Raw genomic sequence first — 24,954 nt, 5'->3', positions numbered from 1 at the left:
AGCACTGAATTCTTCAAATAAACGCCCAGCATGAGATTTTATTTTAAATCATGTAAATACACCAGATTTTGTCTCGTGTTCCTCACCAACAGAAAGTTATTAAATCCATTTAGACAAAATTATATTTTGGTTAACAATGGCTGATGTATTTTTACTGGCATAAAAATGCATCCTCATCACATACAAATCCGTCCATTGTGCTCAATGGAAAACAAATTTAATTCCTTTAAAGACTGCTACTAAAGGGTCTACAGCTGATCTTGTGTCTGTGGCAGAGCTGGCATGTGTGCTCTCATTAGCTTCAGCCGGTCAACTACAGCTCTGGTTATCAAAGAGCGGCTCCAGACCTCCTGTAAACATCACCACAGATAAGCAGGTCATTTCCCAGCAGACTCAGACAATGGGGAACCTTTACTCAGTCTTAATTTAGCTTAATGCATGACAAGACAAATGCATGATAATGTGCAGCAAGATTCTTGAAGCTTGCGGTCAAAAAGAAAGCATTATCACAGCATGGACACAAAGAAAAACCATTCCACTGTTGTGACCAACGAAAAGAGCAGTTGTTTTTTAATTCTTAACCGTGTCTTGCATTTTATATTCCAGTAACATCATACAGATATGGGTTCTTCATTATAACATATTCACAGTTCTTAATGCAACAATTCCTGTAGTCTAATTCCTAAGATCATTCCCCAGTAGAACACATAAATGTAAACGTTCAGTCGTTTGTGGGAGAGCAAAAGAGACCAGTGTTGAGCGGTTCACATGTAGTGTGTCATGACAAAAACGTCACACTCAACGCAATCCAAAAGCAACGTACACAAACCATCTCGACTTGGGATGTAACTGTAGTGTTTTCCTTTGTAAACCTCCTATATTAGAGTGACGCCGCACTTTTAAATAGTCAAAAAAGTTTAAAATTTAAAAATCATTCGCGTACTCTCGGTTTATGGCGCATGTTGAAAACCGTGATATAAAAGTGTCAAAAAGCACGAGGATAAAACAAATATGCAAATTCACGAAACCGGTCTGTTTATGACTACGGCTAGCGTTGTTAGTGTGTTGACATGTCAGCTTGTGATTAGGGTTTTGTACACAACATTAGCAAATAATTCAGGCCTACTGGACAGCGGCTGATTGTCAGTGAAGAAACATCAAGTACGCATGCCGGTGAGGGCAAAGAGAAAGACAAACAGCTACAAAAAAAAGCACTATGATGTGCTACAATGGCTTTTTGTCAGGCAGGCATAGAGGCAACAGGTCAGAAAGGCCTTGTGTCAAAGGAAGCCCTCATGAGATGAATTCTATCATTTACCCGCCCTTATATCATTGCAAACCTATACAACCTTTCCTGTCACTTTCAGGGATGTTGACAGTCCCTGGTCACATAGTAATTCGGGTTTAATATTAGGGATGCACGATATATATGAGACGCCATATCGGTATCGGCTGATAAATGTTAATAATTTTTAAAGTTATCGTTATCGGCCTGATAAGAACATTTGGCCGATATATTAAAGCCGATAAATAATGGATTATTTTCTTCAGCTGAGGCACTTCAGATGTGCACTGATCACCAGGTTCTCAAATTATGTAAAAATTGATTTATCGGCCAATATATATATCGGTTATCGGCTTTCAAATATAAAGAATTATCGGTTATCGGTATCGGCCAAAATTTGAGACTTTTGTTTTTGTAATCAGGCTCTCAAATTATATAAAAATTGATTTTGATTTATCGGACAATATGTCGGTTATCGGCTTTCAAATATAAAGAATTATCGGTTATCGGTATCGGCCAAAATTTGAGACTTTTGTTTTTGTAATCAGGCTCTCAAATTATATAAAAATTGATTTTGATTTATCGGACAATATGTCGGTTATCGGCTTTCAAATATAAAGAATTATCGGTTATTGGCCAAAATTTTTAGACTTTTCTTTTTGTAAATCGGGCTCTCAAATTATATAAAATTGTGGATTAAGATTTATCGGCCAATATATCAGTTATCGGTTTTCAAATATAAAGAATTATCGTATCAGCCAAAATTTGAGACTTGTTTTTGTAATCAGGCTCTCAAATTATATAAAATTTTGGATTTAGATTTATCAGTCATTAGATTTCAAATATAAAGAATTATCGGTTATTGGTATCGGCCAAAATTTTCATAACATCCCTAGCATCCCTAGTTAAAATGATATGAATGACAGATTTTTCATTTTTAGATTAACTATCCCTTTAACCACTGCTTCAAAAATCACTAAACAAGCCTAATTTAAAAGAGTCTGTAGTTCTCTACTATACATAGCGGCATTTTGTAACCAAAGAGCTGTATAACACAAATTCACTGTAGCTAATTCAAAAACTGTGACTGACTTTTGCCTAAATTATCTACAAGAATTATTGGGATCTTTGAAAAGCTCAAAAACCATCATATTTCTAAAAGCGAGTGACGTTACAGCTATAAAGTTCTTCTGGTTGCAATAAGAATCATGCGCACACACACACACACACACACACACACACACACTACGGGTAGAGATTGCATTTCAGCGTGTCCTCTTCGTTTTTCCCGAAAAGTATAAATCTTAAAAGTTTGCCAATGGTTAAATAGACAATGTGATGGAGTAAAAAAAAAATCCATGATTGAGGGTTCAATTCAAGGCCTGTCAGACTGTGTCCGTATTTCTCTCCTTTTCTGGAGGGAAGTGGGAAAAACCATCCATAAAAGAGCAGAATTCTCTATAAAAAGTTTTTAGGCCAATGGACAGGAAGAACAAAGCGAATGAACAGCATGTTAGGGTTGGGACAGACGCCAGCGCTCGAATCCAATGGTCTGGATCCCTCTCCTCAGCAGTCGGTTTTGCCCTTCTCCAGCGAGCTGTGGATTTTATCCAGAGTCTTTTTGATGCGCAGGGCGGTGAGTCGAGCCGACGGGTTCTGGTACCAGCACTCTTTCATGAGCTTCACCAGAGCAGACAGGGTCTGAGATCACACAAACACGCACATTAGACATTTGTTTTCAGATCATGGGGAGGATCTAATGCTTTAAGGAAAATAGGGACTTTCACATAGACGCCTCAACAGTACTTACAGGATCTGAAAACCAGCGGTTGGGAATGAACGGCCTCTGCTGCTCCACACAAACCACTTTCCTCATGTCATCAAAGCTGGGGTCGTTAGGCACCAGGTCGTAGAAAGGTGGCTTGTACTCCTCGACGATTCCTACAGGATCACAGGGGATGAACAAAAGTCACTGAGCATGCATCCGGACCACTGTCTGAACTATACTGTCCTTAAATACGGACAAAGCGAGCTGACCGTTACTGATGGTTCTGCGAGCGATCTCCCACAGCACCAGACCAAAGGCCCAGATGTCCACCCTCTTATAGGCGTCGAAACAGTCTGTCTGGATGGTCTCATCTAGAACCTCTGGTGCCATGTAGCGCTTGGTTCCCACTTTAGGATTATTTCCCACGTCCAGCTGATTATCAGACTGTGTGTGTGTTACTGCCAGACCTAGAGAAGGACACAAGGAAGATGATGAGGAGTAGAACAAGGAGAGAAGTACATCTGTAAATCACCACTATTTCTATCAGACACTACAGTTCAAAAGTTTCAGTAAAAAAATTAATTAAAAGATATTAATACATTAATTCAGCAAGGATGCATTACATTGATCATGTGACAGTAAAGACTTTTACATTTTTACGAAAGATTTCCATTTTGTATAAACAGTTCATTTGTTATAATAGCGTTGCATTTTTGATCAAATACATACAACCTTGGTGATCAAAAGAGACTTGTCAAAAACATCTTAAAAAATCTTATCGACCCCAAACATTTAAACTGAAGTGTACATTTACTTTTAGCTTGTAAGAATGCAAACATATTCAGGAATCAAACCCGAAAAACCTTCATGTTAAAGCAGTTGATATTCACCTTTTTGATGTCTTTTTATCACAACAATTCATGGCCCCAATTCACTCACAATTTCTAGCCAATAAAATATTTTAGAGCTTGGCATAACTAAAAAGATGTACATTTGTTATAAAAATAACCAAATAAGAAATATCTCAATGTGTATTTTTTTTTTTTTTTAGCTCATTTTCATTCTTATTTTTAAGTCATGTTGGATATTTTTTAGAGCCTGCTGGTTGAGAACCACTGTCTCACAAGACAACATTAACATGAATAAATGTGACTTATTTACAAGTTCGATCGAATATTTAGCAAAAAACAAAACAATGTAGAGCAGTTAAGTTACTTTGTTAAAGTACAATATGTAACTTTTGGGCCTCTAGCAGTTAAAAAAAACATTTTGCAGAAGAACATTGGTTTGGTTTTTATTCTGAGTGCTTTTATTATTTAAATGTTAATTTTGCACAAAAAAAGTTACATAGTGTACCTTTAAGTTATACATTATATATTATTTAGGGATGCATTAATATGAAAATTTTGCCTAATACCGATAATTTCTTTCATTTGAAAGCTAATAACCGATATATTGGCCGATCAATCTAAATTTTGATATAATTTGAGAGCCTGATTACAAAAACAAGTCTCAAATTTTGGCCGATAACCGATAATTTCTTTATATTTGAAAGCCAATAACCGATATATTGGCCCATAAATTGAAATCAAGATTATTTAATTTTTGAGAGCCTGAAAACAAGTCTCAAATTTTGATACCGATAACTGATAATTCTTTATATTTGAAAGCTGATAACCAGTCTCTGATAACAAAGTCTCACCATTAAAAGTCATGTCTCAAGCACACAATGATAATGTTCTCATTATAATATTATGTAATCTATATGACAGACTTGTGCTGTACGTCGCACTTAACTGTATTTTCCTTTTTGAAGTGATTTCAATCATATTTCAAGCAATTCAAAACCATAATTGCGGACAGTGTGCATCTGAAGTGTCTCAGCTGAAGGAAATAATCCATTATTTATCAGCTTTAATATAATTGGCCAAATTTTCTTATCAGGCCGATAACATAAAAAAAATAAACATATTGGCTGATACCGATATATCGTGCATCCCTAATATTATTGATTTAATAAATTATTTTCCTGTCCGCACAGTCAGTTACTACAAGAAAGTCATTTTGAAGAAATATTATTTAAAAAAAAAAAACATGATATACAAGATTAACAATATTTATTACATATACAGGCTCAAATTTGATGTGATTAAAAAAAATAATCTCAGAGTAGGCCATAAATTACCCAGGTCAGCGATGCAGCACTGCAGATCTTTCTTCACCAGGATATTCTTGCTCTTCAGGTCTCTGTGAGCGATGGCCGGTTTGCCTTCAGTGCCAAAAATCTCCGTGTGCAGGTGCACCAGCCCGCTGGCTACCGACGCCGCCATGTGCAGCCCATCTGCCATCTCCACGGCAACACGCTGCAGGTAGTCATAGAGAGAGCCGTTCTCGTGATAGTGTGTGATGAGCCACAGCTGAGTGCTGGAGTTTCGGGAGGTCATGTCAGAAGCCATGAATCCTGGAAAGAAAGTTTAAAATAACATTAGTGGAGGTGAGAACGATTCACAAACTTCAAAAATCGCAGTTCTACTTGAAGTTATTAGAAAAACATGTTTCATTCACCTAATATATTTTCATGTCGTAGTAGAACAGTGTTGTATATTTCTGTCTCTCTAAACCATGACTTCTCATCTCTGGAGGAGAAGATCTTCACGGCTACGTTCTCTCCTTGCCACTGACCTCTCCACACTTCACCATACCGTCCCTTACCTGTGAACACAGAACTCATATCACATACACGATCTATTGTAAAGGCCCCAAACTCACAATGAACATCATACAATCTGTCTTACCAACACACTCTACCAGACTGATCTGCCGTGCAACTGTCCTCTGCACCAGGAACGGCAGTCCTGAACCACTGCCTGATGTGCAGGAGTGATCCATCAGGTCCTGGAAAACACAAGACTGATGAGTCGATGTCTAACCATTAACGAGCAACTTCAGCTAAACCGCTGCAACATACAACTGACACTGATCCCATGGGGAAAACTGCTGCACAGCTAGATATTTCTAATATCTCATAATTTGTCAGCAGGTTTATTAGGCTGCTGTCACTTTAAGATCCATTATACTGTTACACATGCGTTTTCTTTCTCAACTGTTTACGTTCACTTCAGACATAACTGACTGTGTTTCCATGAATACTCACCAAGACCGGCATTTTGACATTATGTTGTGTGTATTTGACTGTTTAAGCGCAATAAGCAGTGAAAAACAATTCAATTCAGTACTGAGAGGAGGCTTTATGTGGCGCACTTTGGGTGCGAGAACAAAATCTGCAGGAATGAGTCAAATTATGTGCAATACGTGCCGAAATTCAATCCCTGTAACACCAACAATATTCATCTGGAGCAAATGAAACGAGGCGACCCGCTGTCAGAGACTGTGTTAGTGTTAATGTCAAGCCCAGTTTGTAACACACAGTATATATTACAGGAACAGTTGTAGTGTATAATATTGAAGTACCGCAAGTGTGCTGTCTCCGACATTAGACGCGATGAGTCCGTCGATGGCGCCCTGCTCAGTGTCGAACTCGTGCAGTCTCTCCAGACGCCCATGATGGAGTCGACGGCACACCAGCAGAGCCAGCACAGACAGCAATCCCAGAACCACAAACGGACCCAACACAAAGAGAACCAGCATCTCCACACGGTAATGCATTGTCTTTTCTGTTTCTGGACCTTTTCGGAAACACAATCAGATACATTCAACATACATTACTGCTGCTAAAAATGTATTAAATTGTTAACTTAAAATAATAAATATAAATAAATTATAGATGGGTCCCTATTAAAGTTGCTAAATAACAAATAATTTTATTATTTAATTTCATGGTCAGTGAAATTGTTGCTATTTTTAATGTTTTTGAAAGAAGTCTCATCAAGGCTGCATTTATTTGATCAAAAATACAGAAAAAAAATCAGTAATATTGTGAAATATAATTACAATTTAAAATATTTTTTTTTATTTTAATATACTTTATAATTTATTCCTGTGATCAAAGCTGAATTTTCAGCATCATTACTCCAGTGTCACATGATCCTTCAGAAATCATTCTGATATGATGATTTATGATCAATGTTGGAAACAGTTGTGCTGATAAATATTTTTTATAACCTTTGATTATTTTTTCAGGATTATTTGATGAATAAAAAGTTAAAGAACAACATTTATTCAAAATAGAAATCTTTTCTAACATTATAAAAGTCTTTACTAGCAGTTTTTATCAATTTAACATCCTTGATTAATAAAAGTATTAATTTCTTTCAAAAATAAAAAAAATATTTTAAATTCTGTTTTTTTTTTTTTACTTTTTATTCATCATAGTATCACGGGTTATTTAAAAAAATAATACAACTATTTCCAACATTGATAATAAATCATCATATCAGAATGATTTCTGAAGGATCATGTGACACTGGAGTAATGATGCTGAAAATTCAGCTTTGATCACAGGAATAAATTATATTTTAAAGTATATTAAAACAGAAATCATTATTTTAAATTGTAATAATATTTCACAATATTACTGATTTTTCTGTATTTTTGATTAAATAAATGCAGAGTTGATGAGCAAAAATGTATATGAATGTTCCTAAAAATGTATTAAATTAAAAATAATACATTATAGATGGGTCCCTATAAAAGTTGCTAAATAATTAAAACTAACAAAAAATGTTTTCTTATTTAATTTCATGGTCAGTGAAATTGTTGCTATTTTTAATGTTTTTGAAAGAAGTATCATTAAACCTGCATTTATTTGATCAAAAATACAGTAAAAAACAGTAATATTGTGAAATATTATTACAATTTAAAATAATGATTTCTGTTTTAATATACTTTAAAACATAATTTATTCCTGTGATCAAAGCTGAATTTTCAGCATCATTACTCCAGTGTCACATGATCCTTCAGAAATCATTCTGATATGATGATTTATGATCAATGTTGGAAATAGTTGTGCTGATAAATATTTTTTATAACCTTTGATTATTTTTTCAGGATTATTTGATGAATAAAAAGTTAAAGAACAACATTTATTCAAAATAGAAATCTTTTCTAACAATATTAAAGTCTTTACTAGCAGTTATCAATTTAACATCCTTGATTAATAAAAGTATTAATTTCTTTCAAAAATAAAAAAAAATATTTTAAATTCTGTTCTTTTTTCTTTTTCTTTTACTTTTTAGTCATCAACTATTTCCAACACTGATAATAAATCATCATATTAAAATGATTTCTGAAGGATCATGTGACACTGAAGACTGGAGTAATGATGCTGAAAATTCAGCTTTGATCACAGGAATAAATTACACTTTACAGTATATTAAAATAAAAACACATTATTTTAAATTGTAATAATATTTCACAGTATTACTGATTTTTCTGTATTTTTGATCAAATAAATGCAGAGTTGATAAACAAATATATATGAATGTTCCTAAAATTTTATTAAATTAAAAATAATAAATATAAATAAATCATAGAATAAATTATTAAAATAATAATTAAATCTAACAAATAATGTTTAAATTAAAATTGTTCACAGGAAAGGTACAAATCCGAACTTTAGGCCAATAAAAATCTTGATCCGTGTTTCCACAGCAAAACTGGTATTGAAATACAGGTTACAGATCTGGTTTCTCATGTGACTTACTGGTCTGCAGCAGTCGAAGCAGGGTCTCTTTGGAGACGTTGGCGTTGCACATGTGTTGTGAGCAGCATTCTACGACGCGGCTGGCGGTGTGTGTCGCGGAGCAGGTCATGCGCTTGCTCTCCGGCCCAACCAGGCAGCCGCGTTTGAACGTCGTCACATCGTTGGTGATGATGACGGAGGTGTAGCACTGGTCTCCGGTGCACTGCTGCTCATTACAGTCACTGCCCACACACATGCAGCCGATGGAGACATCTGGAGAGAGAGTTAATCATGAATGAAGGGAGAGGGGGCAGTATGGAGCGGTTTGTCAGTTGTCACCCACTCTGGGAACAATGAAATGAAGGAAGAGCAATATGACGCCACACTCTCTCCGCCTGATAGCTGAGACTGTTTTCTTCCCTGCCTTCATTTCCTGTGACACTGAACTGCCGACTTTACAAATTGACTACACGGGATAAAGGCCAGAGAGCATCAGTGACTCAGATCAGTTAACCCAGCATTCATGTTTTATGCCCTTCGTGAGACACGCTAACAGAGAGGACACTGACACCTAATGAAAGTACAACTACATGCGCCATTCCTACAGCGCTGTGGCTGAACGCGTCACTGAATTACTGCTGAAAGGGGTTGTTCACCCAAAAATGACAATCCTGTCATTAATTACTCGCCCTCGTGTCGTTCCACACCCGTAAGACCTTTTAAAATTAAGATATTTTTGATGAAATCTGAGAGGTTTATGACTCATCCATAGACAACAACACTTTTTAAGGTCCAGAAAGGCACTAAAGACATCGTTAAAACAGTCATGTGACTGCAGTGGTTCAACCTTAATGTTATGAAGAGACGTGAAATACTTTCTGTGCGCAAAAACAAAACACAAAAATAATGACTTTTATTTAATCTCTTCTCTCGTGTCATTCTCTTATGTTGTTTACGTCCAGCGCTTCCAGGTTCTTCGTCAGAACGCCGACTTGTTATTGGCCGGCTCCTGAGTCAGCATCACACCATCTGATCACGTGACCAGCTTTGGCCAATACTGATGTAAACACGGAAGCGTTGAACTGCGTCAATTTCATAACAGAATGACAGGGAAGAGGAAAAATTGCTGAATAAATTTATTTTTGTTTTGTTTTTGCGCACAGAAAGTATTCTCGTCTCTTCATCACATTAGGGTTGAACCACTGCAGTCACATGACTGTTTTAACAATGTCTTTAGTCCTTGAAAGTGTTGATTATATTGCCGTCTATGGACGAGTCTCAGATTTCATCAAAAATATCTTAATTTTAAAGATCTTGCGGGTGTGGAACGACATGAGGGAGAGTAATTAATAACAGAAACTTCATCTTTAGGTGAACTAACCCTTTAAGCTCAAGTTTCACATCAAGTGTGAGTGCTGCTGCTAATATAGGCCTGATATCGTTTTAATACGCCATTTTTGAAGTAGGCTAATGCGTGTTTGTGTAATTTTGATGTTTTAGTGTGGATTTGCCGTGGCAAGAAAATGGTTAGAAAAAACACTGCTTTAGAGAACTAAATCTTTTGAAAAATAATGATGTTTAGTTTCAGACATTTAGTAGTATATTAAAAATATCATTAGTCCTCCAAGCTTTATAATGGGAGTGAAGATTTAAGCCAAAAATAATGCAGCCATCCATCATAAGAAATCCATACGACTCCAAGAGGTTAATAAAGACCTTTTTTATACATTTTTATAAGAAAAATATCCATATTTACAACTATAAATTCAAATAACTAGTTGTTTCTGTTGTCCAGGTCTTTACCTTTAGCTGATGTCTGTAAGAACTGAAGCAGGAACAGGACGATGATTCGGGTACTGCAATGCCCCATTTGGTTCACTGCACTGAGAGGAAACAGATGTTACAACACACACCTCATATCACCTGTCCAGCTTCAATAAAAGCCCTGCTAAACAGCGGGCTGATTCGACACACAGGCGGAAGCACAAAGATGACGAAGAGTGCAGCTGTGCTCAGCCTCTCTCACTCCGTGTGTTTACAGACAGAGTGATGTCTCCATGGCAACGGAGGAGAGAGAGATGCCCATGATGGAGCGAGATCAAAGAACCGTGGAGGAGGCAGAGAGGAACAAGCGTTTTGGGGGTGTAGGACTCTGTTACGGTGTAATATTCATCATGAATATGACTAATGTAGCATCATTTTATTTTATGCCTCTTTAATCCTTACAAATAATAAGTGATTGAAAACGACCAAGCTTACTTGTACGACTCCTCAGGAGACTCTCAGCACTGCCGTTCAGTATCCCGTCTTCCCATTGGATTCTAAAAGGAAGATTGAAACCAAATCACATGTTGTCTTGATTCCCTCCTGCCCATATTAACATAGTCATGCTTTTAGAAAGACCCCAAAATGCTTTTTTGCCCACTAAAAATGACATTACCAGCCGAACAATTTGAGAGTAAATTCCAGTTAATTGAATGACAATGGAACATTTTCACCCACATTTTGACATTTTATTCTCCCAAAACTTATTTGAAACCTTAAAAGTAGATGTTTTACTTGCACTTAAAGGGTTAGTTCACCCAAAAATGAAAAAAATGTCATTCGTTCCACACCCGTAAGCCCTTCGTTCATCTTCAGAACACAAATTAAGATATTTTTGATGAAATCCGATGGCTCAGTGAGGCCTGCATAGCCAGCAATGACATTTCCTCTCTCAAGATCCATTAATGTACTAAAAACATATTTAAATCAGTTCATGTGAGTACAGTGGTTCAATATTAATATTATAAAGCCACCAGAATATTTTTGGTGCGCCAAAAAAACAAAATAACGACTTATTTAGTGATGGCCGATTTCAAAACACTGCTTCAGGAAGCTTCGGAGCGTTATGAATCAGTGTGTTGAATCATGATTCGGATCGCGTGTCAAACTGCTGAAATCACGTGACTTTGGCGCTCCGAACCGCTGATTCGACACAAGATTCATAACGCTCCGAAGCTTCCTGAAGCAGTGTTTTGAAATCGGCCATCACTATATAAGTCGTTATTTTGTTTTTTTGGCGCACCAAAAATATTCTGGTGGCTTTATAATATTAATATTGAACCACTGTACTCACATGAACTGATTTAAATATGTTTTTAATACATTAATGGATCTTGAGAGAGGAAATGTCATTGCTGGCTATGCAGGCCTCACTGAGCCATCGCATTTCATCAAAAATATCTTAATTTGTGTTCTGAAGATGAACGAAGGGCTTACGGGTGTGGAACGAATGACATTATTTTCATTTTTGGGTGAACTAACCCTTTAAGTGCAAGTAAAACATCTACTTTTAAGGTTTCAAATAAGTTTTGGGAGAATAAAATGTCAAAATGTGGGTGAAAATGTTCCATTGTCATTCAAATATTTAAAAGAATAAGTGAGCATACTAGATTTTATTGCATTTTAAATGTGTAAAAAAATTCTTGCTGACAAATGGCAAAGTTTAAAAATGTAATATGTCTTTAATATGGCATAAATAGATGTTTTGTTGTAAATATCCCTGACAAGATTGTTACACTGAATGACATTTTAGTGTGTCTTCTGTAATCATGGTAAAAAAAAAAAAAAAAATTCTGTTCAGAAACAAACAAATAAATGAATCAGGCCTCATTCTGATGAACTGAAAAACAACAATTCAAAGCTGTATTACACTTACTGTTTTCATGCTTTTTCGTCTTTAACCCCATATATACACACACACACACACACACACACATATATAAGTATAAACAATGATATTTCTAGATTGCAGTGATCGTGATAACCTCATAAAAGAGTCTCACAGGAAACAAAACAATCAAGAAGCCCGACATATAATGGCGTTACACCCATAACTGTTCATGAAAGCTTTTAAGCAGCAGGTTATGAACATAAGGCTCTTGTATTGACGGAGATGTGCGATAATAACACTACAGATGACACATTACGATCAAAGATCTCTCAGAATAATACATATATCGCGTTATTACTGTCGGCCTGAGCTAGCTCTGCTAACAGCGATCATTACAGCCTCTCCGCGCTTATTTCATCAGTTCAGAGAGTCGCTGCAGACGCTCTTACCTTCAGCTGCAGTGCACACTCATGTCTGTGTTTATATTCCGCGTTTTTACTCTTTTATTCGAAGTCGTGTTTCACGCGCAGACAGACTGTCTGCCGCCACCCAGAGAGACTGAGGAGACTGCGCCGTGACGTCACCGTAAACAAGCCACGCGCGAGAGCATTGTGGGATACCACAGTCCGCCAGCTTTATTGTTTTGTAGCGACATATTTCACTGATACGAGTGACCAGTTTTCACTTTAATAAATAAAAAGTCATGTTTATTAAAGTGTTAACCCTTTCACGACAGAGGTCACTGCATTTTCTTGCATATGTTTTTTTTTTTTTTTATGGCATAGTTGTACCATCATCCTTCCTAAACACCGCTACCAAGTGGCGAGCTGTTGTATGTGGAATGTTTTTGCTTCTTCTCCAAACCAGGATGGTCCACTGCCAGTCAGAAATTGTTATATTGGAAGGAAATTCTGATCAATCATCTGTCCACTAAATTGGACATCATGCATCACTAGCTATACTAGTTCATACTATTACTGTGAATCTTGTTCTTGAAAATACTTCACCTGCAGGAACTTTTTTGGGCTATAAATAAATGTATTTGTGTTAATAGAATGTATTTGCAGTTACATCAAAAAAGTAATGTACGTTACTTGTAATACTTTACTCGTTACATCAAAAATTAATCCAATTATGTAATGCACGTTATTTGTAATGCTGTACACGTTACATCAAAAAGTAATCTGAGTACATAATTTACTTTACTTGTAATGCATTACTTTACTCGTTACATCAGAAAAGTAATCTGATTACCTAATGCATGTTACTTGTAATGCTTTACTCCTTACATCACAAAGTAATCAGACTATGTAATGCTCATTATTTGTAATGCTGTAAAAAGTAATCTAAGTAATCCGAGTACATAATATACGTTACTTGTAATGCATTACTTGCTACATCAGAAAAGTAATCCAATTATGTAATGCACGTTATTTGTAATGTTGTACACGTTACATCGAAAAGTAATCTAAGTACATAATATACATTACTTGTAATGCATTACTTTACTCGTTACATCAAAAAAGTAATCTGATTACCTAATGCATGTTACTTGTAATGCATTACTTTACTTGTTACATCAAAAAAGTAATCTGATTACCTAATGCATGTTACTTGTAATGCTGTACACGTTACATCAAAAAGTAATCTGAGTACATAATTTACTTTACTTATAATGCATTACTTTACTCGTTACATCAGAAAAGTAATCTGATTACCTAATGCATATTACTTGTAATGCTTTACTCCTTACATCACAAAGTAATCAGACTATGTAATGCTCATTATTTGTAATGCTGTACGTTACATCAAAAAGTAATCTAAGTAATCCGAGTACATAATATACGTTACTTGTAATGCATTACTTGCTACATCAGAAAAGTAATCCAATTATGTAATGCACGTTATTTGTAATGCATTACTTTACTCGTTGCATCAAAAAAGTAATCTGATACCTAATGCATGTTACTTGTAATACTTTACTCCTTACATCACAAAGTAATCCGATTATGTAATGCACATTACTTGTAATGCTGTACACGTTACATCAGAAAGTAATCTAAGTAATCTGAGTACACAATGTACTTTACTTGTAATGCATTACTTTACTTGTTACATTAGAAAAGTAATCTGATTACCTAATGCATGTTACTTGTCATGCATTACTTGTTACATCAAAAAGTAATCCGATTATGCACATTACTTGTAATGCTGTACACGTTACATAAAAAGTAATCTAAGTAATCTGAGTACATAATGCACATTACTTGTAATGCATTACTTTACATGTTACATTAGAAAAGTAATCTGATTACCTAATGCATGTTACTTGTCATGCATTACTTGTTACATCAAAAAGTAATCCGATTATGCACATTACTTGTAATGCTGTACACGTTACATCAAAAAGTAATCCGACTATGTAATGCATGTTACTTGCAATGCTGTACACGTTACATAAAAAGTAATCTAAGTAATCTGAGTACATAATGCACATTACTTGTAATGCATTACTTTACTTGTTACATCAGAAAAGTAATCCAATTATGTAATGTAAGTTACTTGTAATGCTATACACATTAAATAAAAAAAAGTAATCTAAGTAATCAGAATATATAATGCATGTTACTCATAATGCATTGTTACATCAAAACAGTAATCTGGTCATGTAATGCATGTTATTTGTGTGTTACTCCTCACATAGTTATAGTTTTCACATGATTACAGATCATTTTATTCATCGGTTTGTTAACTACACACAGTATTGCTGTGTTACTGTAATATTTTCAATACAGTATCTTTTCAGTTAAAATCAAAAACACACACTGTCCACACTATCTGAGAATCTCTTTGTGTAAAATATGTGTAAAAAGTTTAAATCTTCTTTTTCATACCCGAAGAGCAATTAAAAACATCCTGACTGAGGTTGTCATAATTCATGCATGAAAGGGTTAAGGCAAATAAGGTATAACCCCCCCCCCCCCCCCCCCAAAAAAAATTGTACAATCATTTATATTAATATTTACAAACTGTTAGAGAGACTCGCATATCTGCTTAAAGAAAGCAAATGTCCTTCACATGATAGGAGTCAAGGAGCCAGTGGCCTGACAGTTTTTTGTTCTAAAATAGCTTGTTGATTAATGGCCATGTCATTTTCTATGTGGGGAAAAAAGGATATGGAGTCAGGGGCAGCGAAGGGCAGGGAGATAAGCGTCTGACGGCCCTCAAGTGGCCAATTCCGTTCCACTCAATATCATAGATTTTTGTGTAATCAATTGATGTATAAACAATGCAGTGGGATTTTTGGGCCATTCATGGCACGGAGGTCAATGTTGTGTGGAATTGCATCTCTTGGGGAAATGCATGCATGCAACAACAACAGAGGAATATATCTGGTTACTGTAGATATAGCATTCTGGCCAAGTTTGTAAACACTTTAAAGTCTGAGTTTACTGATAAAATAATGTACCAGTTGCCATTTTTTAATGCTGTGAAAAATGTTTGCATATGATTTTTGTATTTGGTTTATTTCAGTTTATTATCCAATATGTTTGTTTTCTTGCATTTCCTAGCAAGGATTTTGTAATGTTTTGGCCACATGTGGACATAGGTTTGTTTTTGGCTCTGAAACGCTGTCTCCTATCTCCTAGATGACTCGTGTCTCCTTCAATAAAGCATTGATTATGGGGAAGGTGACATGAGAATTAGGATGCAGAGAAGGTATCAAGTGGCCTATATGCTTCCTCGACTGCACAAAAGAATCTCCTGTTGCCCCTCCATCCATATCTTCAATCAAACTTGGCTAGTTTAGGACCTTTGGTTTAATCTTGAGGGGCTTTAGAAGCTGTCCACAAAAAGCTATTGTATCTTACTTAATTATAACCTCAGAAATGATCTGACCTGCCCGGTGCCAGGTGCAGTGAAGTGTGCAAAAGCTTGCATGCCATGAGGTCCCATTGGTTAGGGAAAGAAACACTAGATGCCCATCGTGATCGGATAAGTGGAAAATAACCTGACAATGTTAGATCTGGAAAAAAAAAAAAGAAGAGAAACTTCAGTAAGGACCTAATGGAAAGTTTTCCCTCCCCTCTTGGTTTCTGAGACTTCTGGGTACCCTAAAAAGGGAGCAATATGAGCCCCGAGCCTTTTTTTTCTATCTTTTTCCTTTTTTTAATTTCACTTCCCACACCACCCTGTGAGTCTGAGCCCATTTGGAAGGTTACTGTTCAAAGTCAGCATGGATCATCCAGGAGGACACCTTGCAGTGGTTCTGTTCCTGCTTGTTCTGGTTTCTATGTCCACTGAAAACAACATTAGTAAGTACTATATTTATATGTTCTCAGCCTTCTGATCTAATTATGACATTGACTTGTTTTTGGATTGGCTTCCTGCACTGGAGCAGAATGAACACAGGATACATCTTGCTTGGGGAACTTCATTTAACAATAATTATAAAAACATTTAGACAAACTTAACCAAATTTTGTTTAGCACCAAAATTTGACAGTTTTTTGTAGGAAATACAAATTGTGACTACATATGAATTTTAATTAATTATTATTGCATTAATAGTTATTTTAATCAATTAACATGATTAATTAACATGAAAAGAAGGATAAATGTGAGAAATGTATCTAGCATGGTTACTCATTCAATACTGTTTGCATTTCAGTGTCTCCTGATTAAGTTGCTTAAGAGTGACTGGTTTGACAAACTAAACTAAACAAATTTTTTGTTCATCACTTTCGTACACTGTAAAAAATATTTTCATGATTTGTTATTACATCATTTTTTTCTTTTGTCAAATCAACTTAAGTAATGTAGTTCAGATAACATAATATTTTAAGTTTCTGTTGATTAAACCAATTGCCTTTGTTGTATTTACAACTTCAATGAACTCAAATTTTAAGTTAAACCAACATTTTTTTTTCCAGTGTACACTTTTTGATTGACTTACTATTATTTGCAATGTGTAAAATGCAGACTTTTGACTGGTAGTGTGAATAATGAACACATAATCATCCGGAAATAGTTTTTTGCTCATTTGGAAAAGTAAACATTTTGAATTGCAATCGAATTTCTTTGCAGTCAGATGGTGCACAGTGTCAGATGTCGAAGAGCAGAAGTGTTTGGATCTAGCTGGAAACGCCACAGCCAGGAACATCCGCGGACATCTTCTGTGTGTGAGGGGCCAAAGTCCCACCGACTGCATGAAGCAAATTAAGGTTGTAGGAAATTGTTTCCTGAGAAGCAAATCAAATCAGAAATGGTGCAAGAAAATGATTGTAATAGACTCACAGATTTAAGAATTTTTGCACTCACTCACCTTCCCAACTGATAGTTCAATCTCACAAAATGTTTTACATGTTTTGATGGAAATTGGTGAATGGGATAATTTGTCTGTGATGTAAACAGAACGGCACTGCAGATGCCTCAACTATGTATGCGGATGAGATCTACACGGCGGGGTTTTGCTATGGCTTAGATGTGGCTGTGGGAGAGTCTTATAACGGTGTGGGTGAGTATTTAAACACCAAAGATCCGATGAAATCAGTGTTGGGGAAAGTTACTTTTAATGTAGTAATGCATTATCACATTATTCCATTTTGAAATAGTACAACTCACTCATAAACGCCACTTAAAATGAGCATCTGCGAGAAGATTTAAAAATCTGGACATTTTTAGAGACAAAAGAAGAGAGATTGTGATGATTACTGTGTAAAGAATTTTCCAAACTCAAAATCCCCCACAGATCATTTATTATATAGCTTGTCAAATTTGCTCTATTTGGGTGTGAGCAAAAACACGCCGCTTTTGTGTGTGTGTCCCTTTAAATGCAAATGAGCTGCTTTCCAGAAGAGGGCGGAGCTTTAACAGCTCAACAACAACAACAAAGCTGGAGAATCTCACGCAGCCAAAATGATTTAAATTTTATTTAAAACCTTACAATTTTATTAAATTAATTAATATTCACAGTCGTAGCGATGTTAATGCGTTACCTATTGTTTAAAATTAATTAAATATTTAACAGTTCAATTTGAGGTGTACTGCGTATTCATTCATTCAGTTATTTTAAAAGACTGTAGTACGAACACACACAAACAATCCTTTTTATCAGTCAAATTCATTTATACATTTAAACTCAACATGTACGAAATATGACATGTACACTGCGGCAGGTTAGTCGAGAAATATTATTTAGGCAATTATTCAGAATGCGCATTTGGAAAGAAAACATATTTGTAGGAACATTTCAGCAGGTTCATGAGAACATTCATTGTTTTAATCAATTATAACAGCCATTAACGTAACACTGTTACCAGAAAGTATGCGGAAGTAGTTTTGCAAGTAGTCCACATAGTTACTTTTAATGGAAAGTAATGAACTACGTTACTTTTGCGTTACATTTTCTCACAGCTGAATTTTTTTTGTTTTTTAATCTAAAGGCCCTTTCACAGCAAAAGTGAAATGCATAAGCCTCCAAAAAATCAACTCGGATATTTTATTTGAAAATTTACTAGCAATGTGTTACTTTACTAGTTACTTGAAAAAAGTGATCTGATTACTTGTTATGTGTTACCCCCAACCCTGGATGAATTAGTTTTGGTCTGATGTCAGTGCATGTTCTGATGTTTTGTGTCGGACACAGATGGCATTAATTATTACGTGGTTGCTCTGGCGCGGACATCATCCAGTGATCTGTCGCTGCTGGAGATGCACGAGCGCAGCTCCTGTCACCCGGGGATGAGGACCACAGTGGGCTGGACCGTCCCCATCGGCTTCCTGGTCAACACATCACAGATCAGTGTGGATGAGCAGTGCAACTTTCCCCATGGTGAGAGGTTATTTCACCACTGACACTAACACAGCTGTTGTTTTACATCTGGTTTAACTGTTGGCGAGCTTCACATACACACACAGTAATGGAACGAAAGAGGTTACGTATGGTTCAAATGCAAATTGAGGTTGTAATTGCAACTTTTGGCAGCACTTTAGAAAGGCATATATATCTTTCTCCCTGTGGTTTGCAGCGGTTGGGGATTTTTTCGGCTACAGCTGTGTCCCAGGAGTGAAGGACCCAGAACATGATCCTAAAGGAAACAACCCAAGGAACCTGTGCGAGGCCTGCATCGGAGACGAGAACGACCGTCACATCTGCGCCAACAACCCTCGGGAACGGCACTTCGGAGAGGCTGGAGCTCTGAGGTGCTGTATAATCAGAGATGTGAGAGAATGCGTATGTCCCTGTGGGAGCATTATTCAAATATGAATATTATTTCTAAAGACAGAATATTGGGTTCTTAATGGGTTCTTGAGAACAATATATATATATATATATATATATATATATATATATATATATATATATATATATATATATATATATATATATATATATATATATACATATATACACACTATAATACTATATATATATATATATATACATATATATATATATATATATATATATATAATACCGATCAAAAGTTTTGGGTCAGTAAGATTGTTTTGTTATTGAAAGGATATTCACCAAGGCTTCAATTATTTAATCAAAAATGGCAATATTGTAAAATATTATTTTTAATAAATAAATATCATTAAAAATGTTTTCTATCTTAATATATAGTTTTATTTTGCTGAAGTGAAAGAACTTCAAAAAAAGAAAGTATGAAAAGTTATAGAAGTTTGAATTCACTGGCAATCAAATGTACTATACACATTTTTTTTCATTTTATATAAAATATGTAATTTTACTAAATATTTTTTACTCTAAAATTGATATAAAATCAAAGCCTTTTGTCTTATTTTCCAAATTTGAAGTTTATATCACAAAATTTGAAGATTTTGTTTAGGCGTTGTACCAAAAATAGCCACTGGGTGTCATCCACATTCAATAAAAAAAAATTGTTGACGCATTGTCCTGTAACAAATTTATAAATTTATGTCCAAATATCACTTCTATAAAAAAACAGACACCAAATATGAAAGCTTGAGATTGAGACCTTTCTGACGATATGTGTTTTGTCCAACGCTATCTCACGATCAATTCGTATATATTTTATGAGATGGCTAATTCGTATGAATTCATATGATTTGTCTAAACCGCAGTGACAGGTTGGTTTAGGGGAGGAGTTAGGGGTTGGTCATTTATACGAATTCATACGAATTTGGTAACTCTTAAATATGTACGATTTAACATACAAATTTGTACGAATTAGCCACCTCGTTAAATACGTATGAATTGCCGTGAGATCGGGTTGGTTTTGTCAAGATTAGAAAAGTTTTCACTATAAAGCAGTTAAAATAAATGTTGTAATATGAAACCTGACACCGCCCACTAGGGGGAGGAGCTTGCTAAACAAATTTAAAGCGGTAGCTAAATCATATGAATTTGTGTGACCTCATCGTGTGAATTCATACGATTTGTCTAAACCCCAGAGAAGGGTTGGTTTAGGGGCGGGGTTAGGGGTAGGTCATTCATGCAAATTTTGACAACTCATAAAATACGTACGATTTAGCAAAAAACGTACAAATTTGTACGAATTAGCCACCTCATTAAATATGTCTGAATTGCCGTGAGATCGGGTTTGTTTTGTCAAGATTCGAAAAGTTTTCACTATAAAGTAGTTGTAATATGAAACCTGACACCGCCCACTTGGGGGAGGAGCTTGCTAAAAGAATTTAAAGTACCGTTTCCATGGTAATGCAATGTCCAATTCCAAATCGGTTTTCACAGGATGAATTGAAATTTTTAAGCTTTGAATGATACCTAATTTATGATGATTAATAAAATACAGTATGTGACACAAAATAGGCGATGAATTAAAAAAAGGCTAGCAGGACGGTGACAGTTAAGATAAAAAAATTCCTAAAAATATGCTGATTTATGGCTTTTTTCTTCTTATTATTATTTGAAAATGAGTTGCTTAATGAATGATGAACATTGCAAATGTCTTTACTCTCATTTTTTGACTTGTTTGAATGACAATGATGTCTTTATTTATCATTTTAATGCATCCTAGCTGAATAAAGGTATCAGTTTCTATAAAAGAACAGTAGTTTATACATGTTTATGTGTTATTGCATGTTATTATGCAGGTGTGTGGCGGAGAATCTGGGGGACGTTGCCTTTGTGAAGCACACTACAGTCTTCGACAACATGCAGGGTAAGAGTGTAAGAAGAGCGAGTTAAACAGGAGGTCAGAAATGTCCAGGATTTCAAGTCGGTTTCTTACTAAATGGAATTTTTTAAGGGACTGAAGGAGGACAATTGTAGCCTTCACTTCATGATCTGGATCCTGTTTCACTGGCTGACAGACACAGGGGGGCAGTATTTCATAACAATGCATCACTTTGTGTGCCTGCTGGGATCTGTGAAAGCCTTGTTTAGTCTTAATAAACCCTGTTTGCCAAGTTCAGGGATTATAGATGCTGGTTTTTTTTTTAAACTTGCTTTCTTACTTTATATTTGAAAAGTTTCATCCAGACAAATGTTGGAAATGCCTCCTGTTTTAGAAACTTTGCTGTGTGTAAAAATCCTTTGGCTTATTATTCCTGTAAGGTAAGAACCAGGAGTCGTGGGCGCTGGACCTGGAGATGGAGGACTTGAAGCTCTTGTGTCCTGACGGGAGCGAAGCGAGCCTGTTCCAACACGAGCGCTGCCACCTGGCTGTCGTGCCAACCAATGCTGTGGTAGTGCGTTTGGAGGACAAATGCCGCGTTTACAAGTTCTTGGAACGTGTGCAGGTCAGGAGAGACGGCCACACACTCACACATTCCAGCCCAAAACTCGGAGAACAGTTACAATATCCAGGACAGTTCACCCAAAAATGAACTTTCTGTCATTTACTCATCCTCAACCTGTATGAGTTTCGTAGTTCTGAACATAAAGGAAGATATTTTGAAGCATGTTGGTAATCAAACAGTTGCTGGTCCCCATTGATTTCCATATAGAAAAAAATAATTATAATAATATGGAAGTTATTATGAGTTTGGTTACTCATATTCTTCAAAATATCTTCCTTTATGTTCAGCAGAACTTACAAACTAAGAAAATGATGACAGAGTTCATTTTTGGGTGAATTATCCCTTTAAACCTAGAAAAAAGAAACAGAAAAAAAAATATTATTTTATGAAATGAAGAAGTATTTACGATTCCGCAGTTTTTAAATTCAACATTTGACTCAAATTGGAATGCTTGTCATTTTTAATGAAGAAAAATTGTATTAAATCAGAAAAATGCTAAATAGAAGCATACTGTCTGACTTTTGGACTGCATTTTACTACATATCAGGGTTATTATAGTTATATATATTAGTTACTTGAAATAAAATAAATGTTAACTGATATAAAATAAAATATATAGCATTTTAATTTAGCTTAACATAACTAAATCTAAAACTGAAATAAAAATTAATAATAAAAGCTATATAGACAAGCTGTATTTAAAAAAAACAAAACAAAAACTATTAAAAATGACAAAACTTAAACTTATTTTATTTCATCTAGTTGCCAAGGCAGCATTTCCAATTTTAATTTAGTTCAACTTGATGTACTAAAATAACTAAATCTAAAACTGAAATAAGCATTGCTAAAAAAAAAAAAAATATAAAAAAAAAAAAAAACTAAAACTATGAAAAATGACAAAAACAAACACAATTACTAAAACTTTAAGTAAAATTTATAATGAAAACGAAAAATAAAAACTGATTCAAAATATTAATAAAAACAACAATAGAATCTCAATGATACTAAAATAACACACACACACACACACACACACACACACACACACACACACACACACACAGTAGAAATGGCACGGATTTTAGAATGACATTTGTACTGCTAGACAGTAACACAGTCTGTGAATATCAGGTTTGATTCATTTTTTATTACATTATCCATGAAATAATATAAAAACAGTAAAAAAGTAGAGAAAGAAGAATCTCTTTAGTACAGCACAGAGCATGAACATCTCGTTGGAAGTGTTCTGCACATTAGCGGTCAGCGGTGTGATTAAACCAACCCTAACAGCGCTGGAGTATCACACGATTACATCAGGCTGACTTATGCATTCAATACATCCCGCCTGAGCCTGAGATCATTGATTTCACACGACACCGTCTTACAATTCAGTGTGTCGTTGGTGGAGGATGACACTACACTGAGCTCTGGACACACACACACACACACACACACTGAACAAAGCACAGCACAAGATATGAGCAAAGATCGTCCAGTATTTGAAAATGTTCTTTTCAGTATTCCAGAAATTGTGTTTTATTTCTCTCTGTCCTCTAGAATGCGTTTGCGAACGCCACTGAAGGATTCTCTCTGTTCAGCTCGGTGAATTACGGCCAGCCTGATGTTCTGTTCAGCGACTCCACCAGAAAGCTGCTGCGTGTGATGGGGACCTACACGTCCTGGCTGGGCTCCAGTTACACCACCATCCTGAAGGCCTTCGAGTGTGAAGGTACCATGTTACTACTCTAGTAAAAAGTATATAAAATATATTAAAAGTTATTTTAAAATGTAAAAATATTACTATTTTCATTGTATTTTTGATCAAAAATGACTCAAAAACTTTTAAGCATCATGCAATTCTTCCAAATGGTGAGCAATGTCACTCTTACCCCTAATGTTTGCATAATACATTAGTTTATTTAAAAATAAATGATCATTATCTTAATGTGATTTCAGCTGTCATGCCCTGCATTGAACACATGCATTAACTCCAGTCCTCTCTCTCTCACTGCAGGTCTGTGTTGATCTGATGAGGAAAGAGGAAACTACAGTCTCCGTCTCTCTCACACGATGCCTGAAGCACTCTGTGTAAAGTGTGCTGCTCTGAACGCCAGCCTGTGTTTTGTAGTACTGTTATTACTGTTCTGTCCTCACAGTCTTTCTATGGCTTCTTATATCACATTTATTTCACCTCTTTGAGTTCCTGCCATATGAAAAATACAAAAATAAACACGAAAACATCAAAACGTCTGCGCAGAAAAGCACTGGAGGGGAACACACCACAATCCATCAAGGGTATTTTGCTTTGACTGTTGTTAGTTAATCCTTGTCATTTTTTACAGTCCAGGCGAAGATATCTTAGCAAAAAAGACATGATGTCTGCATTCAGGGCCACGAAACTCTATACAAGTACATGAACGCAGATGCCTTTGGTTAAACAAATCTGATTTCACATGCTATGTTTTTCATTAATGTACCAGACTAAAGGTATGTGTTGTATTTTCACTGTTGCTGTAGCAGGAATTAGTGTCTTTTACAGCAAGTTTTCTGTTTCAGATCAACTAGCATTATATAGCTGAATAATGTCAGGCATTAGAAGTGAACTGCTGCACATTTGAACACAATGCAAGGAAACATTCACTGCTCAAATCAAGATACTTGAGAAGGAAAATTACTTAAGATATTGTCTTCTTTTCTGAAAAATGTATCAAGTGAGTTTAAGCTTAAAACAAGACAAAATATCTGCCAAATAGGGTCAGTGAAATAAACTAAATTCAAAAACGGGTTTATTTTTCTTACCCCATTGGCAGATATTTTTTCTTGTTTTAAGCATAAGCTCACTTGATTCTGATTCCC

At 35.5% G+C, this 24,954-nt stretch overlaps 2 protein-coding genes across 3 annotated transcripts; one reads left to right on the top strand and one right to left on the bottom strand.

Annotated features, from left to right (window-relative positions):
- Positions 1–4: 4 nt before the first annotated feature.
- On the bottom strand, positions 5–12,920 carry acvr1l (activin A receptor, type 1 like). The gene is made up of 11 exons (XM_067362337.1): positions 12,799–12,920; positions 10,954–11,015; positions 10,498–10,577; positions 8,716–8,967; positions 6,525–6,739; positions 5,849–5,948; positions 5,619–5,765; positions 5,239–5,514; positions 3,323–3,520; positions 3,096–3,226; positions 5–2,986 (listed from the first exon to the last, which is right to left on the bottom strand). Exons 3-11 carry the CDS (start codon positions 10,562–10,564, stop codon positions 2,852–2,854), a joined length of 1,521 nt encoding a protein of 506 aa, XP_067218438.1. The 5' UTR covers positions 10,565–10,577; positions 10,954–11,015; positions 12,799–12,920; the 3' UTR covers positions 5–2,851.
- Positions 12,921–16,579: 3,659 nt separating this feature from the next.
- otomp (otolith matrix protein) lies at positions 16,580–24,718 on the top strand. 2 transcript variants are annotated; one of them, XM_067363589.1, is made up of 9 exons: positions 16,580–16,665; positions 17,437–17,573; positions 17,764–17,866; positions 18,998–19,183; positions 19,380–19,554; positions 21,451–21,518; positions 21,914–22,098; positions 23,656–23,827; positions 24,113–24,718. In XM_067363589.1, the coding sequence occupies exons 1-9, from the start codon at positions 16,587–16,589 to the stop codon at positions 24,121–24,123; spliced, it is 1,116 nt and encodes a 371-aa protein (XP_067219690.1). In that variant the 5' UTR covers positions 16,580–16,586; the 3' UTR covers positions 24,124–24,718. The 2 variants fall into 2 exon arrangements, with proteins under 2 accessions (XP_067219690.1, XP_067219691.1); XM_067363590.1 differs by lacking the exon at positions 16,580–16,665 and adding an exon at positions 16,875–16,969.
- Positions 24,719–24,954: the final 236 nt, after the last annotated feature.

Source organism: Chanodichthys erythropterus, chromosome 16 (genome assembly GCF_024489055.1).
Source record: "Chanodichthys erythropterus isolate Z2021 chromosome 16, ASM2448905v1, whole genome shotgun sequence".
NCBI lineage: Eukaryota > Metazoa > Chordata > Actinopteri > Cypriniformes > Xenocyprididae > Chanodichthys > Chanodichthys erythropterus.
The sequence above is the reverse complement of the archived record's forward strand: the minus strand, read 5'-3'. Positions and strand labels throughout refer to the sequence as shown.